The sequence below is a fragment of the Eschrichtius robustus genome, chromosome 3, assembly GCF_028021215.1.
Source record: "Eschrichtius robustus isolate mEscRob2 chromosome 3, mEscRob2.pri, whole genome shotgun sequence".
NCBI classification, from domain to species: Eukaryota; Metazoa; Chordata; class Mammalia; order Artiodactyla; family Eschrichtiidae; genus Eschrichtius; species Eschrichtius robustus.
In genome coordinates this window covers 173,163,621-173,182,264 of record NC_090826.1, presented here as the reverse complement: position 1 = coordinate 173,182,264, position 18,644 = coordinate 173,163,621, and the positions used below count along the sequence as shown (strand labels likewise).

General features: G+C 35.4%; 1 protein-coding gene across 4 annotated transcripts in view; it reads right to left on the bottom strand.

Annotated features, from left to right (window-relative positions):
• The window catches only part of GPATCH2 (G-patch domain containing 2), a 164,647-nt gene that overhangs the window by 55,933 nt on the left and 90,070 nt on the right, over nucleotides 1-18,644 (bottom strand). For all 4 annotated transcript variants that reach the window (XR_011073675.1, XM_068541815.1, XM_068541816.1 and 1 more), the window contains exon 6: nucleotides 14,238-14,305. Coding sequence is in view for 3 of the 4 variants with exons in the window: in XM_068541815.1 (XP_068397916.1) it covers nucleotides 14,238-14,305 (68 nt within the window). In the remaining variant the exon portion in view is untranslated. The remainder of the gene's footprint in view (nucleotides 1-14,237; nucleotides 14,306-18,644) is intronic.

Genomic DNA, 18,644 nt, shown 5'->3' with positions numbered 1-18,644 from the left:
TTCTCAAGATTCCGAGGGGCTGCATGTGGTTTCTGGGCTCACTTCTCCCTCTAGGATACAGATGCAGTTTGGGGATGTCTAAGAACTGAGCCTGACGCACATTATTTCATTTAATCCTCACCTGCCCTGTTGATAATGGGACTAGCCATCACCTATGGAGCCCTCGCTATAGCGTTCTTTTTTAGCAGAGCAACGTGGTCGGTAACTGTGGAGTAGAAGGGAGTTTTTTGTTTTCCTTTTAAGTAAGAAGTAGATAATAAAGCTTTAGGGAACAAGGTTTTTTGAGCTAAAATCTCTGCAGACGCAGAGTTCCACACTGATTCCTTCTCACTGTTCCTTAATCCCTTGCCCTCACCCACGGTGCTGAACTACAAGTAGCAGAAATGTACAGGATTTCATGAGAAGTGAAATGATATTACAGCTATGCAAAAGGACAAAACCAACCTCAGAATTCTTAACTGAGGTCTCCTAAAGAAGTGCTTTTCAAAAGGAAAGAGCTACAGCAGTTTATAATACAGATTTTGGTTTTTAGAGTTTCTATTTTTTATAGAGTTTCTATTTTTTGACTCAGAAGCATAATTTTGTATTAACTTAGTGTGTCCTGTACACATAATGCTCTAAACTTGTGCTCTCTAATATGGTAGCTACTAGTCATATATGGCTATTTAAATGAATATTAAAAATTAAGTCCCTCAGTTGCATTAGCCACATTTCAAGTGCCCTAGACATACATGGTTAGCAGTTACCATAATCAGCAGTGCAGATACAGAACATTTCCATTACTGTGAAAAGTTCTATTGGACACCACTAGTTTACAGATTATCACTGAAAATTCGAATTAGCTTTGGAAATGGAATATAATCTTCTACACTGAACATCTTCCTTGTGAACCATAACTGTTTTATTCAAGAGACTTGCAAGTATGAAGAAGTATACAACAGAAAGGGGGAGGGGGCGGGTTGAGGAATGGGGAAGTAGAAATGTCTGTTAAACTCCTAACTCAATATTCTATAATAGGGTTTCATGGATCAAGGCATGGGAATAAAAATTAAGGTGAGAGGATAGCGTATTAAAAAGAAGCCATACGCTAGGTAAGAACTAGATCTTGGTAACAACTACAACTGAGGATGCCAAAAGACTAAGGCACATGTGTCAATGTAGAAGACGTTGACAGGGAGTTCCACATGACCTTCAGTACCTAGGATGATACGTGAATTTTGGTATGCTTGGTTCTGTCTCTGCCTGTGGTTCTCAAAGTGTTGTCTTCAAAGTGTATTCTATGCAGCCCTGGGCGGGAGTGAGGAGGTCCCTGGAACACTAAACTAGTAGTCACTGTATTCCTCACTGCCATGAACTTGCAGGGGGAAAACAAAACAGCCAGTTTCACTTAAGAACATTCTTGACAGAGCAGCAAACATTTTTTATTAAATCTCAACTCTGGAATATACTTAAGAAAATCATTCGTGGTGAAATGGGCAGTACACATGAAGAATTTCAGATGCATAGTGAAGTACAGCAGTTGTCTCAAGAAAAGCACTTGTGAGATTGTGGGAGATGCAAACAGAACAAAGCCACTGTTTTCATGGAGCACAATTTTTAACTTGAAAGAATGACTAATAAACTACGGTTATCTACACTTGACTATTTGGAAGACATTTTCTTGAAAATGAAACAACTTGAGCCTCTAAAGTTAAGGAAAACAACTACTTGTGACTCATGATAAACTTCAAGCTTCCTAGCAAAAACCAGAGTCAGACTTTTAGAAAACTGGTAAATGCCACCACGAACTTGAGTTCTTCCAAATGATCTTCCATATGATTTACTAAATCATGATGTGCAAGTGATCCATTCAGAACTCAAGACCAATAGATTTCAACGTCACTGAGGAAAAAAAAGCTCATTGATATGTTTTCAGATTATAATTAACCTTTGAGGAAAAAAAAAAACCTCTGTGTTTTGGTGCAGTATCAAAGAATATCCACAATGCTTTGAAAAGGCTATTAAAATACTTCTTCCTTTTCCAACTACCCATCTGTGTGAGGCTGGATTTTCTTCATATGCCAAAAAATGGAAAGCAGAAGCAGCTACGAGAATCTAGCTTCTGTTAGGCCAGACATTAAAGTGATTTGCTAAAACGATGACATGTTTTCACTAATTTGTTAGAGGAAAAGGTAGTCATTTTTCAAAAAATATGCTATCTGTGTTAACATGTAATGGGCTTACTATATTTCTTAATGAACACGTAAACACCTCATATATTCTTTTTTTGCTACAAACCAAATCTTCATCTAGTGGCAGCATCAACCTTCTAATGGACAACTAAAACTCAACTTGGGCACCTTTCTCTCTCATATTCAAACCATCAGCAAGTCCATAAGCACCTCTTAAATCCACTCACTTCTCAACATTTCCGGCACCACCTGAGTCCAAGCTATCAGGTTTTACCTGGAAAGTTGCAACTTGCCTTGTACCTACTAACTTTAATCCATTTATCATACTGCAGGCCTAGAGTGATCATTTCAAAGTTCAATTCTGAATTTTTAGTTATTCATACCCTTACCCTCAAGAAAATACATAAACAAAAGTAAACCAAAGTCTTAAGTGGCTTTCCACTCCTCTTAGGAGAAAGAATCCTAACGCATCCTGCAAGGCTCAGCATCATCTGGTCCCTGCCCACAGTTCTCCAGTCTCATCACTTTCCTCTCACCTCTTCCCTCACATTCTGTCACTTGTTTTAACCTTTGTTCAGTTCCTTGATTACAGAAAGTGGTATTCTCTCTGCCTGAAATGCTCTTCTTGCCATTCCTTAGTTCCTAGAGATTTCATCTCAAGCTTGTTGTCCTAAAAAGTCTTCTCCATCTCCATGTCTACTTCAAATTCTTTTTAAAGTTCTCCTTTAGGGTACTTAGCACAATATACAGTAACGTCTCTTGAGCATTTATAAATAATAATATTCATAAATAATTTATGGGTCAGTATATAATTATACATTTATGGGTGTGCTTACTGATTAATGTCTATTATCTCTATTAGGCTGTAGCATGAGAACAGCGATGATGTCTATCTTATTCACTACTGTACACCTAGTATCTAACACACAGTAGGTCCTCATGAATGTTTTCAGAATGAATGGATAAATGAATGACTTGAGATTCAGGGCAGAGTTTTATTAACTAAAGCCACCATGTTATTCTATATGAAAACAGAAGAATAAGAGCACTGAGCTATGCGGTCTTTAAGATGCTTTCGGGTTCTGATATTCTGTGGAGCAGATGACCGGGATGTGAAGATATTCCTCATTCTCTACCTTTTCTATGAAACAAAAAGTCGATTCTAAAACTACCTCAAGAAGCCCTTCTAAAACTTGGCATTTATTTCATTAAACTACAAGTGTAAATCCAGGAAGTTCAGGTTGGCATGGCTGCTAAATCATGGGTTTTAGAATCAGAAAGATCTAGGTTTGGACACAGGTTCTGGCACTTACTGGCTAGGTGAAGTCGTTGAGAGTCTTGGGTTCTTCCTCATCTATAAAATAAAATAAATCCCTCTGTTCTTACCGTATGGGGAGGCCTACACAAGACGGAGAACCCAGCACATGGTGGGTGTTTAAAATAAGTATTAATTTTCTCCCCCATAGTACACAGTGAATAAAGTAATATGTGAGCTTTTATTCTATGAATTTTTGCAATAACTACCTATTTATTCCTAAATGTCAGTAGAGACACCAATACTCATGGGTAATGTCTATAGGATCCCCCAACAGGTTTAATGTGTTATCAAATATGTAATAAAATGCTTAATACATTGGTTTCTTTAATTGACTTTTGGTTGAGAGGAATAGGGTGTGTGACTTCAGAAAAGTCAAGTTCTCTATAAAATGGGGGTATAACACCAACTATGTATGCTTCAGAGAGCTAATAAAAACAATGAAGAGAGTGGTGCATACGATAATACCCTGAAAAGTAAAATACACTCTACAATATAAAGCATCATCACCAGCATCATCAGCATCATCTTGAAATGTCTGATGCCCAGTTTAACAATCTTTCTGTATTTCACATAAGTACTTTGTAAAAATGCCATATATAAGAAAGGACTGTTATCATCCTTACTCTATAATTAAAATTAAGAAATACGTAAGCTCAATGACTTACCCAAGGGGATCACAGTAAATCAGAGGAGGAATTGGTCCAGTCTATCTTATTTATCTCAATCTAAAGTTGAAGTTACTTTCACCATAAAGAAATAGATGCTAAATTTCAAAGTGTAAAAGTATTCCCAATAACCATAACCTTTCATCCGGGCAAATCTTGCTTTAAGCAAACTTTATATTTACACAAAAGATAAAATAAAGGGTGAATATTTGCTTTATAAAGCAATTCATCATAGGTGTATAAGTAGTTACCCATGGGCATTTAAAATAAGTTTTGATCTACATACAATTCCTCAGGTAAATTTCCTAGACTTTCAAGTGAAATAAATGCAAAATATAAATATCAATGTAAAAATCAATTAATAAATCATATTTGCTCAATTTAAAAACAAGCATCTCATAAATGATTGGAAAAATGTTGGCAGGGAAAAAATTCTGGACCATTTAAGGTCAATACATAGAGGCATAAAGGGAGGTGGAGTGAATAAAAAGTAACCCCATTTGATGCCTTTAATATTTTTATTTTTTTATAAGTTTATTTATTTTATTTATTTATTTTTGGCTGCATTGGGTCTTCATTGCTGCGCGCGGGCTTCCTCTAGTTGCGGCGAGCGGGGGCTACTCTTCACTGTGGTGCGCGGGCTTCTCATTGCGGTGGCTTCTCTTGTTGTGGAGCACGGGCTCTAGGTACGCGGGCTTCAGTAGTTGTGGCACATGGGCTCAGTAGTTGTGACTCGCGGGCTCTAGAGCACAGGCTCAGTAGTTGTGGCGCATGGGCTTAGTTGCTCCGCGGCATGTGGGATCTTCCCGGACCAGGGCTCGAACCTGTGTCCCCTGCATTGGCAGGCAGATTCTTAACCACTGTGCCACCAGGGAAGCCCCAACATTTTTTAAAACTAGGCAGTCATATATTAATTTTATTTTGCAGATTTTAATATTTGTATTTTCAAAAAGTCAACAGAATAATTAAATGTGAGTTTCAAAACTTAACATGTTATTTTTACTCAGAAATTAGATACTAATTTCTCTGCTTTAGTTGGATTGAGGTTCTTGTCACATTTTGTGTACCTCTCTATGGTTATTTTAATGAATATTTCATTTATTTGCATTATATTTCCCATTAAAAGCAACCTATCATATATTAACAATTGGACTTTAAGAAGTACATGTTCCAAGGAAATAACTATCAGATGGAATATAAAACAATTAGTACGGTGAAAATAATCACATTTTCATAATTATGACACTCTATAAGGCTTCTCAATATCTGTACAGAGCACGTGTTAGTCTACCTTTAAAACCAAGACTCCATAATCTAACTTGTGCTCAGCAAAGTTGGCTGGTCACCAAATTTCTACAAGTAATTTTATTTTATAACTGAAATTATTGTGAAATATTTTCTTTAGAGAAACTCTTCACATTTTAATGACCTACTTCCGCTTTCTCATATACTGCACTGAAAACTTTCAGTGAGGTGAGTTTTTCCACACTGAGCACCATGCTGGGTATTGCTCTAATGACTCTAAAACCATCCTTTTCCATCCCTCAGCTCAGCAGTTCTGTTTCTTCGATTAGACTTTTCCAAGCTGCCCTACACTAAACTTTACTAACCATGAGACCATAGGAACTGAAAATTCCTAAATGTTATTGCATTAGAACCTGTAAAATATTTCCCCTTATTTATTAAAAATAAAATTCTTGAAATTCTGCGAAGGAAAATTATTTTAAGTATTCCTATATCAGATTATTTTTTGTAGTTGATCTTCCAAAGCAAAACAAATATTGACTTAGAGGAATCATTCACTGAAAGTAGTAGCTGTTGCCTACTATCCAATTAGAAGTTTCTAAATATTTAGTAATTGAATGACTATTTTAGCCATTCTTACAGTTCTGCATTCTGAGATAAGTGCAGCAAGGATTACACAAAACCACAGTTCATCTACGCTTTCCCTATACTCTTGTGCAAGTATCAGGAAGGGGGGGTCTTCTCCTCATCACTAGCCAGTAGTGGAACTTGATAACCTGGACCCCAGAGCCAGTGATTTTTGATGTGTGCATTGTATTGTATATTATGAGAAATTTAAGGACAAGAAAAAGCTTCCACCCTTGGCAAATTCATGGCTCATTAGAGGAATAAGGTATGCATATAATAATTATAGTCTAGAGAATAACGTGACAAATACTATAATCAAGTAGAAATAAAGACCCAAAGGGAGAATATAGAAGGTATCGAGAACTGCTGGTTGAAATTTGGGGGAAAAAAACAAAGATTCCTTAAAGGAGGTTGTAGCAGATACTGTTATTGCCTCCTCAATAGCTGTGCAACTAACTGTCTACTTCCAGACTTCCAGTTATGTGAGTACACTAAACAGCTCTCTGCTTAAACCATTATTTGTAGGATATTCCGTTATTTTTTCCTGATCAGAGTCTACACAAGAGTGGTCTTCAACCATTCTTGAGCACATATTGCCTGAAACAGTTATGAAGATATCCTCCCTTTGCATATTTTTATGTAGACATCTAAAACTTTCATCATAATTTAAATACTTGCAAAGGATTCATTTTCTATTAATTTTATATATTGATATTCAAAGTAAAATAAACTGCACCACTCTTTTGAATATACACACTGGAATCTAAATATCATTGCTCTTTTATATTAGCCATCGATCCATTAAAAAAAGATCAGGACAGGCACGTCTTTAAAAGTTGAAAATTTTACATGGCTTATTTTTCTCCTTGAATCCCTTCAATTTACAATTCACTCGTTCACAGAAGTTTAACCTAGTGTAATATAATTTTATACTTGAAAGCCTTTTATTAGTTATCCTAGTATAGTCTTCTGCAACAAAAATGTGTGTGTGTATCTATATAACATACATATATATGTATATAAATACACATATAACATTTCCTTAAGGATCTGTGACTATAAAACTAGAGTAAAAATTATTTTGAAAAGTTTATAAGTTAGTCAATGCTAATAATAATTGTTAGTTGATAACCATCAGTTACTTAAGATCTGAAATAGTTTTCATTAGTACTCAACTAAACCAACATAAATACATTTTGATAATACTAAACATAAAAATAAAATTTTATTAGAAAGCTATCACTAACAAGTTTTCCCCCCAAATTAGTTCATACATCCATTGATGACTATTACCATTAGCATCAATTCTACTGTTATTTTTAACAATTTGAGTGCTCAGAAACCTTGTTCACACAAATTGATAAATGGAAATAAAAGGAATTTGGTTAGAACCAACACCTGATTATTGAACTCCTTCAGAGTTTTATGCCAAAAAATATCACACACAATGATTTCAAGATTAAGCGGTATTTTTAATAATCTACCAGATGCTGAAAACAAAGAATTAGTAACTACCTAAATTGCATAAAGCTTTGTGACTTAGTCATTTGATTTAATCTGTCAACGTCAGTATCAGTACAATATGAATGACCCCCTGTTTGGAACCCAAGAGGATTTTACACTATAGGGAAATGTGCCAAGATAAGATCAGAACTGAGAGGGCATCTTTTTTTCTAAAGTGGAAGAAAGGCAATTTTAAGACTGCCACCTGAGGGAAGGGCCCCCAAAGCACCCAGCTCTGAGATTCAAAGGACTGCAAAGAAAGAAGCAGTTCTTAACGGGCACGTGAGCACTCTCTGTGGCTATCCCTCAAGGTTCAGCCCAGAGGGAGCAGGATGTTTGCCTAGAAACGTCCATCTCCCAGTCTTTTCCTGGAAGGCAAAGGTTTGATGGCAAACCTTACAAGCTGCCGTCTGAGGTTCTAGAGTCTAACTGAGGATGCATCCAGGGGCTGGCTGCGATCCTCCTCAGAGTCCAGTGGGCTGGGGGCACTTCCCCCGCCTTCTCACTCCTGCTCGCTGGAACAATAAAACCAGGCTGCTAGCTTGTACACATGTCTGGTGCCCCAGCTTTTGCAGCTGCCACCTGAGGGATAGGCCCTGGATCTCCTGGCTCTGACAGCCAGTGGAGCTTGCATTCACTAGTCCCACAGGACTACAGCAAACAAAGAAGCAGTTTTTAAACAGACACAGGGACAATGCCCCCTCATGGCAATACACCTAAGCTCAGTGTAGAGGGAGCAGGCAAAACACCCATCTTTGTTCCCCCTGGAAGGGGCTTAACTACATCCTTTCCCAGCTGTTACAACTGATCACATAAAAATACTAAGGATCACAGGAAACTACTATAAGCAATTATATTCCAACAAATCAGATAACCTAGAAGAAATGAATAAATTCCTAGAAACATAAAATTTACCAAAACTGAAATCATGAAGAAACAGAAAATCTAAAAGACCAATTACTAGGAAGCAGATTGAACCAGTAATCAAAAACTACGCAAAAAAAAAAAAAAAAAAAAAAGTCCAGGACCAGATCACTTCACTGGTGAATTCCATGAAATATTTAAAGAAAAATTAATACCAATCCTTCTCAAAGTCTTCCAAAAAATCAAAGAGGAGGGAACACTTTCAAACTCATTTTACGAGGCCAGCATTATATCCTGATACCAAAGCCAGAGAAGGATTCTACAAGAAAAGAAAATTACAGGCCAATATTCCCGATAAACATAGAAAAATCTTCAACAAAGTATTAGCAAAACAAATTCAACAGGGTCATACACAATGATCAAGTGGGATTTATTCCAGGGATGCAAGGATAGTTCAACAACTACTAATTAATAAATGTGGTACATCAAATTAACCAAATGAAGAATAAAAGTCATGTGATCATCTTAATAGATGCATAAAAAGCAAATGATAAAATTCAACATCTTTTCATGATAAAAACTCTCAACAAATAGAAGGAATGAATGTACCTCAACATGGTAAAGGCCATATATGACAAGCCCACAGCTAACATCATAGTCAGTGGTAAAAAGCTGAAAGCTTTTCCTCTTAGATTAGGAAAAGGACAAGGATGGCTACTACTCTTGCCACTTCTATTCAACAGATATTGGAGGTCCTAGCCAGAGAAATTAGGCAAGAAAAAGAAAGTAAAAACATCCATACCAGAGAGGAAGAAGTAAAATTGTCTCTATTTGCAGATGACCTGATAGTACACATAGAAAATCCTAAAGACTCCACCAAAAAGCTATTAGAACAAATGAACAAGTTTAGTAAAGCTATAGGACACAAAATCAATATACATAAGCTGGCTGTGTTTGGATACACTAACAACAAAATATCACAAAGAGAAGTTATGAAAACAATCCCATATACAATAGCATCAAAAGTAATAAAATATTTAGGAATAAATTTAACCAAAGAGGTGAAACATCTATACACCAAAAACTATAAAACCCTGATGGAAGAAGACACAAATAAATGGAAAGAGATTTTGTATTCATGAATAGGAACAATTAATATTGTTAAAATATCTATACTATGCACAGATATCCATACAATCCACAGAGCGAAGGGAATCATAAAAATTCCAATGTCATTTTTCACAGAAATAGAAAACAAATCCTAAAATTTGTATGGAGCCATAAAATACCCTAAATAGCCAAAGCAACCTTGATAAAGAGGAGCAAACCTGGAGCTATCACACTTCCTGATTTCAAACTATCTTCAAAAATACATACTAAATATATATATATTACAGTATAGCAATCAAAAAAGTATGGTATTGGTTAAAAACAGACACATAGATCAATGGAACAAAATAGAGAGCCCAGAAATAAACCCATACATATATGGTCAATTAATATGCACACACACAATGGAATATTATTCAGCCTTAAAAGGAAGGAAATCCTGCCATTTGTGACAACATGGATGAACCTGGAGGGCATTATGCTAGGTGAAGTAAGCCAGACAGAAAAAGATAAACAGTGCTGATATCATTTATATGTGGAATCTTAAAAAAAAAAAAAAAAAAAAAGTTGAACTTCTAGAAACACAGTAGAATCGTGGTTGACAGGGGCTGAGGTGGGGAGTGGGGTGGAGGAGCTAGGGAGAGGCTGATAAATGGGCACAAACTTTCAGTTACAAGACGAATAAAGCCTGAGGATCTAATGTACATTAATGACAACTATAATTAACAATATTGTATTGTATGCTTGAAAGTTAAGAGAGTAGATCTTAAATGTTCTCACCCAAAAACAAAAAAAAAAGTAAATATGTGAGCTGATGAATGTGTTAATTCGATGGTGGGAATCTTTTTACAACGTGTGTGTGAATATGTATATAAATATATATAAAATTATCCTGTTGCACACTTTAAATATTCTACAAGTTTTTGTTTGTCAATTATACCTCAATAAAGCTGAAGGGAAAAAAAAAAAAAAGAAATGAGTTGGAAAAACTGTGCAGCACCCTGGAAGGGCATCTGAGGTAATGAACATATCAGCTGTGATCTTCCATATAAATAACAAGAAAGGTCCTCCAAGAAAGCAGAAAAGGACTGCTTGCCAAACTGGACGTATATTAAGTGCTTCCTTTACCGAATAGGAGCTTTTGTTGAAATAGCCTGCATTCTCCACAATTCTACATTTTATATGCAGTCACCTTTAATTTATGCTACATACAACATACTACAAGGAGCCATAGCCAGATCTGATGAAAGCTTCATGTCACTCAGAGGTCCCGGATGAGATTTTGAGACAGATGATGTAACTGGATGAGACTCTGAAGTGGTCTTCTTTGGGAAAGGCCGGAAAGGCATTTCACACAGTATGTATGTATGGAGTGAAGACTGTGTATGGATGTTGAAAAGTCAGTGAGCTGAGTACGACAAATTTCGTTAGCAGCTACTCAATGGATAGTATCCTCTTCTTATCCTTATTTTGTTAGGGGCCACTATGTGCCGGACTCAAGTAACCTATCATGACTGATCTAAACCTTTGCTAGACACTTACATTCCTAAACTCGCTTGCAACTATGGGGGACCAAGTAACCCAGTTCTGGTCAATGAGAATTAAGGGAAGGTGGGTGAGTGATTTTTGAAAATAATTTTGTTTCTTGAGGAAAGCTGCTTGTACTGTCCTTCCCTCTTCTTCCTGCCTTGAATGCAGACATGATATGTGGAACCATAGGTGCCATCTTGAGACTATGAGGCAGTAAATCTGAAGACATATAAGAAAAAAAGACCAGGAAGATGCTATGTGTTGAAATGTGTCCCCCCCCACCAAAGATATGTTGGAGTCCTAACCCCTAGTACTGTAAAATGTGACCTTATTTTGAAATAGGGTATTTACAGAGGTAATCAAGTTAAAATGAGGTCACTAGGGTGGGCCCTAATTCAATTTGACCTTATAAAATGTTATTATATATCTGTATCTGTGTCATTATAAAAAGCAGAAAGTTGGACACAGATACAGACACAGGGCAAAGGCAATGGGAAGATGAAGGCAGAGACCGGGTTGATGCAGCAGAAGTCAAGGAACAGCAAAGATTGCCAGCAAACCACAAGTGAGGAGGGGGGCAAGGAACAGACTCTCCCTCAGGGCCCTCGGAAGGAACCAACCCTGCTGATACCCTGATCTTGGACTTCCAGGCTTCAGAAATGTGAGACAGCCAAAGCACTCTTAAGGAAGAAGAGCAAAGCTTGGAGGTGTCATGCTCCCTGACTTCAAACTATACTACAAAGCTATAGTAATCAAAACAGTACAGTACTGGCACAAAAAAAGATACACAGACCAAGGGAACAGAATAGAGAGCCCAGAAACGAACCCACACTTATATGGGCGATTAGTCTACGACAAAGGAGGCAAGAACATACAATGGGGGAAAGACAGCTTCTTCAATAAATGAAACTAATATAATATTGTATGTTACCTATACTTCAATAAAAAGTATTTTAAGAATATAGAAAATTAAAGGGAGAGTGCAAGAATGCAAGAGGAATTTTATTCTGCAATGAAATAAAAGAAAAAGTATGGAAAAAGAAAAGAGTTATGAGACAATACATTTGTTGTTTAAGTCACCCAGTTTGTGATACTTTGTTACTGTAGCTCTAGGACACAAATACAGGTGATGAAGCAGAAAAAGAGAAATAGTCTGGCCCTTGATAATATCCTTAAGCTTAGTAGCAAGCCCTAGAGCCACCTTCCTTCTAACTTCTCGTGTGAGGAAAAGAAAAACCAAACCTTTTGGTCTGAGCTAGCATTAGTTTCATACTCTGTTACCTGCACCTAGTACATCCTGAAAAATATAATAGATGACTTTTCAATCAGTCTTGAATAATAAACAGGGTTTTGACAGATATGGATAGGAGGAGATGAATGAGCAAAGTCACTGGTTAAAGGGGCCAGTGCAGCAGAGGTTCTATTCAGGGCACAGAGCTAGACAGCTGGACCACTGGTGTTAGGAGGAAGAGATAACGGATAACAAAGTGGAAACGTTACTGGAGCCAGATTGTGGAAGGTGTTTAACGATATGCTAAGGTTTGTCTACTGTCAAGAGGCAATCAATACTGGAAGTTTTAATAGGAAAATAAAAGGATCAGAACTGAACTTGAATAGTAGAAGTAAGTAGTATGTACTGAAATAGTGAGAGAGTAGAGACAAAAAGATCCATATAAAAGATAACAGAGCTGTAATTAAAATAATGGAGGAGGATGTGGAAAAGAGGAGGTCAGAATGAGATACTAAAAAAAGTGGACGGTGCGAGGTAGTAAAATGACCGTTTTAGTCCCGAGTGTTGAGAGAATTGTAATCAAACACATTGGGATGACTTGGGAAGCTCTAAAAACGGTGGCATCTAAGTTCCAGCCCCAGAAACTCTGATTTATGGGGAGATGGGTGTGGAAGGGTTGTTGGGATATTTCAATGAGGGTCATACCGGCTAATTTCAGAAGCAATACTCAGCTGACATTATTGCATTTGTCCTCGTTTAAATACAAACTTTTATGTCTTCACTCACTCAACAACTGGCACTGGATTACGATGGTGATAGAGATTGTTTGCCCTCAGAGCATTTATAATCTTTACCAAATGAGAGTTTTGGCTTAAATATAGCTCTAAATCTACTTTCTTGAGTATTAGTTTTCTATCAGAACAGAAAATCAAGATGAAAACATACAAATCTTCTGGTGGTCATTATGAGATAAAGAATGCTTTATCCATTTTTTTTTTTTTTCTTCTGTTTGAGTGAAAAAAGAGAGAAGGTCTTTTATGGGATAATAAAACAATGAGTAAGATAAGCTATTAAGAGGGAACGTTGTGATATCATAAGCTATAGAAGTAAATATATAAAAATAATCTATATAGATAATATTTTATATCATATAAATTATACTCATATTAATATTTATAAATTAAGCTACATCTGAACAATAATTTCTGCTTTATATTTGTTAAAAAGTAGATTTAAAATACAGGACCTAATGGGTCCTAATATAATTGTTTTCCAGAAAAAATTCATTCAATAATTAATTCATATCGTTCCATACTTTAATGGTCTTTCTCAAGTTCAACCAGCTTCATAGGAGACACATGGTATTGAGCCAAAATACACAACTTATTTCAGGTTTTCCAACAAAGATGTATTTAGAAATAGAATTAGCACCTAGAAATTCACTCCATAACTCACCAAGCCACAGCTCTACTTTTTTGGAGTTATCTAGTAAATTAGTCTCTTCCTTTTGTTGCTAAATGCAAATACTTTCTGGTCCCATCACAGCTCATGCTGGACAGGAGCAGAGGGTAGAGAATTAATGCGGAAAAGACTCACTCTTCATTTCAGTACCTTAGAAAGGGTTGTAGAAGGAAGGAAGTGAGGATGGATGAGTCGAAGGAGAGCTTGATGCTACTGAATGTAATGAAAATTTAAATGCTTTGAGATAATCTTATGTATGACTTTCAGTAACACGTGAATTTCAAATTCTATTGCAAGTAAAATAAAAGAATGATTACTTAAAAACTTTTCTTTAAATTTCTGTCGTGGGTTTCATTTAAATTGTTCTTGGACTACTGTCCTTGGTATATGATGTTTACTCTTTTATAAGACAGATTTAAATTGAACCACCATTACTAGCAATAGCTACCAATTTCCCAAAAGAAAGATACAGAACAGCCCAACAAGATTATACAAATACCATGCATACTCACTCATGGTGATGAGAATCTGGGGAAAAGTGAACCATTCTCTTGTTACTGACTGGGCCAGGAGTGGTCACCTGAAAGGAGATTTAAAACCAAAAATAGGTCACAGTTGAGTGTGTAAAAAGGCAGTGAATAATAGGGATGTTTTCATTTGAGGACATCCACTCTGAAATGGAGAATGTAACGATTCTCAAAATCTAAGACACAACTGCATGGACCAAAAGATACTTTAATTACTGCTAACAACGTGCTATTTGTTTTAGTCTAGCATAGTTCCTCGGCTAGAATTTTAAGACTATTTAAAAAGTACCTTCACAACAGAAAAAAAAAAAATCTTTCTTAAGAACTAGACCACTGACTCTCATTTCCAAATACTGTACAACTGCAAATATATTTAACTGTATATTAAAAAAGGTTTATTAGATTAGTGCTGAGAAGATGATATTTCCTAGGACCAACATGTTTGTAGTTAACTCCTAAATGTAAATAACATGTATTATAATGCACACATTTTAAATGCATACAAATTAGGTGTTTGGGATTAAACTATACTCACTACTATATATAAAATAGATAAGCAACAAGGACCTGCTGTATAGCACAGGGAAATATATTCATTATCTTGTAATAACCTAAAATGACAAAGAATCTGAAAAAGAATATATACATATATATATATGTATAACTGAATCACTTTGCTGTATATCTGAAGCTAACACAACATTGTAAATCAACTGTACTTCAAAAAAAATGCATACAAAGACTTAAGTCAAGGAAGTAGTGAGTAGTCCTTTTTATAGTTTTCCCATAAAGTTAGGAATTGTTTGTGTATTTACATAGAACAAAATGTAATTTCACTTAAGAGAAAAAATTTTATTCCTTTATTTCTAAATCAAATTAAAAAGCTGATAAAGAATTCAAGGTTCAACTTTTTTGACATTGCAAGCTATTCCCATTTTTAAAGAAAATGTCACAACTTTCCTATCCTATAGAGGGTTCTCAACGGGAACATAAACGCAGCATGAATCCACCATCACAACTGATGAGACATAAACTGACAGCAAAAGGCTTTACATCATGCTCTGCCATATTAAAAAAAAAAAATCCCTCTGTAATTATAGAAGTGCCACTTAACGTATAGAATCCAAAAAGGCATGATGAGGCAACAAATGCCCCTCAGAAGAAACGAACATTTTCAAAAATGTATTTTGTCTCGTATCAATTGGGTAACATGGATGCCAGCACATCCTGAAACTCTAAGAAATGCAAATATTGCAAATGTGCACAGATGATGACATTAATAACCCTATGGTTTGAGCACCACAGGTAAACATGTGGCTCAACTCCAGGACTACACCTGCATTCATCTCAAAATGAGGTTTTCATGCTATTCCAGTGGGTAACCCTGGAATATAGTAATCCATTTTCTACACAGTGGCTATGAGAAAAGCCGACTGCGCCTATGTCATGCTTTGTTAGAGGTTCATGATCACATTATCTCATGGTGGACCTGACACTTTTATTCAGTTTACAGTATGTTCTATGTACAGGCAACTTATTTCCTTTGCCAGGGCTGCTGACAACCTTTTCCACACTATATTAATCTTGTTTACTGACTTTATCTTGGTACAAATATCAGAAAACTGAACTTTTTATCTCAGAGAAAGAATAAACAAAGTGTTGACAGAAGCAGAAGCTATTTTCAGGGCTAAAATTGCTTGTTTACCTGCAGCTATACTTATGGAAAAATGTTTAAGTCTTGCTCTGGCTTGAAATACGTAATCTGAAATTTAATAAATGAAGAAATTTCACATATACCCATGTGATAAATTGCCTGATGAAAACAATGCAACTGAGTACAACAAAACAGAATTTATAACTAATTTATACCACAATACATATGTAAGCTTTCAATCTAGTCAGAAATAATCATACTATGTATTTCTCAGAAATCATATATAGAAACTATAAGCTCAATTCAATTGCTGTAAATAACTCACAAAAGATTTACAATATCAAATGTAGATGTTTAAATGACTCTACATATTTACCTAGTACATGGCCCTTTTTTTTAAAAAAAGAGGTGAATATCCTTGACTGTTATTTCAAGTCAATTTTGGTTTTACTTTTAAAGATATGTAACGAGGCATAATTTAGAATTTTTTTAATGAAATAAAGAAACACTGAGATCCATACATGATGATCTTCTTAGGGTCAATGACACTGGTCTGCCTCAGGAGTAAACTATTCTAACAACAGGAATCTTTTGCTACTTTAGTGACTAGACATGCTTACCAAAAATCTGAGGGTAAGATCTTAGTATAGAATTCAGCTTATGGAAATCAGGGCTATACTGGAGTTTCAGTGTTTTTTAAACTTGAAAACATGTGTTTAATATGATTGATTATTAGTAGATACTTCAAAGAATTATAAAATGTCAAGAAACATTCTTACAGAATTCTTCCTAAAAATTTATAATTCGGGGTTAATCTTTCTAAAAATAAAATGAAGCAACGTAAAACATCAGGTCAAAGTATTAATTTCTAGTAAATGATTAAGTATGGTGATTATTTTATTCTCCAAAAAATATGCCTTCCAGGTATTCCAGAAACGTCTTAGAAAGAAATCACAAGTTAAAAAAAAAATCATAACTCTTTAAATATCCCATAAGATATTCATGTTGTAAAAGTTATTTGTTAGAAAAAGTAGATTTTATTTCACAAGGTCAGAGAGGAAACAGGTATTCTGTTCTTCATGAGAAATAGTATCTCCACAATCCAATTCTTGTTATTTGTTAAAACTCTGGAAACAATCTTTTATATAATTAGCCAATATTTACTGATAAGAATCTTAAACATCACACTGCATGCCCTGAATTTTTATGATTCATTTGTTAAATATTACTACATCAATAGTGACTACAATCCTAAATAAAGTAGGCATATTTCTTTTCAGTATCTATGTTTATTATGCAAATTATTAAATTAAAAAAATAAACTCAAAGCTAGATAGGAATGAATGGTCTCTGGATAGCATAGCGTTTATGTCAACTTCTGGCCTTACTAGATTGTGAAATAGACTATAATGCTAAAAGATCACATGGATCTCAGTTTTTACTATTGTTATTTACAATCAAGTTATCAACCTTAGAAAATCAGAAATGTAGTAGTTACTAGATGAAAACTTAATAACAGCTGTACAAGTACCACTATCAAAATTCATAAGGTCAATAAGTACCAATATAAGGGAAACTTAGCCAAATGATTTCAATGACAAAATCTTTCTCAGTTTTATTAGATACATTAAAAGAAATTTCTTATTTTTTCTATCACTGATTTATCAACACTGATTTTATGACTTTCCTTCAAAGATAGACAGAACAGTTGGTTTTATACCTCATTTTCACTTTGTTATTGTTACCAAACCCACTGCATCTCATCCCATTCTTCTATAATTAGATGGTTGAATGAACTACTTCCCATATTAGGTAAACTTATCTGAGACACAATGGTCTTATGAGATTAATAATGAGTTTGTTCAACATGAATGATATCCTACTTATGTTCTCAATGAATAAGATTCCTTCTATAAATTCAGGAGATGTTATGTCTCCATAGAAGCACAAGAAACCATCATCCTTTCTTCTCTGCCTCTAGTAGAGCCTTTGTCCTCCAACTTTTCTCTCACTTACAATTATATTTTGCTTTCCAAATGCTATTCTGCTTCAGTGCCTACACTGACAAACACTTAGGGTGGCAGGCTGCCATTCAAAAGAAGGCCTTTCAGTTGTGTGAGAACTGGTCAATCAAATCCGCTCGGCCTCCAGGCTACAGCGAGACATTGTCTGAGCCTCCCTGCCAGTTTGTCAAGACCCAGAAGCTTCCTGCTTCTCTAAGGACCATTATTAATTTGACTCAACTTCTCTGAAGAAAGAAACAAGCCTTTAAAGTTTAGCAGGCTCTGCATGAAGGCCCCCCCCCCCTGGTACATTCAATAAATGTGTCAGTCAAATATATGTGACAGATATTAAGGAAAACAACTCAACAGCAAGAGGCTTAAAAATAGGACTTTAAACCCTGGGGGTAAGAAGTAAGGAAAGGAAAGCAAAGAGGTGGAAGAAAACTTACTATCGTTGCTAGTCTATACATTATCTTCATTTAAAAACAAGCCCAAGAAAATCATATTCTAAATGTTTTGCAATAGTTGATTTTAATTAATAGCTGTTAAATGAATGTGTATAATGTCAATCTTTTAATCACATACAGCAGAATGAAGAAAGAGTCTCCAAAAGTATTTCAAATGAGGGCACCTGAGTTTACATCAGTGTTGTAAAAATGTGGTACAAGATAGTTGGGAGAATGAATAAAATATTTCATTGTGTCACCTGTTCTCATATATAATATTACATAATGG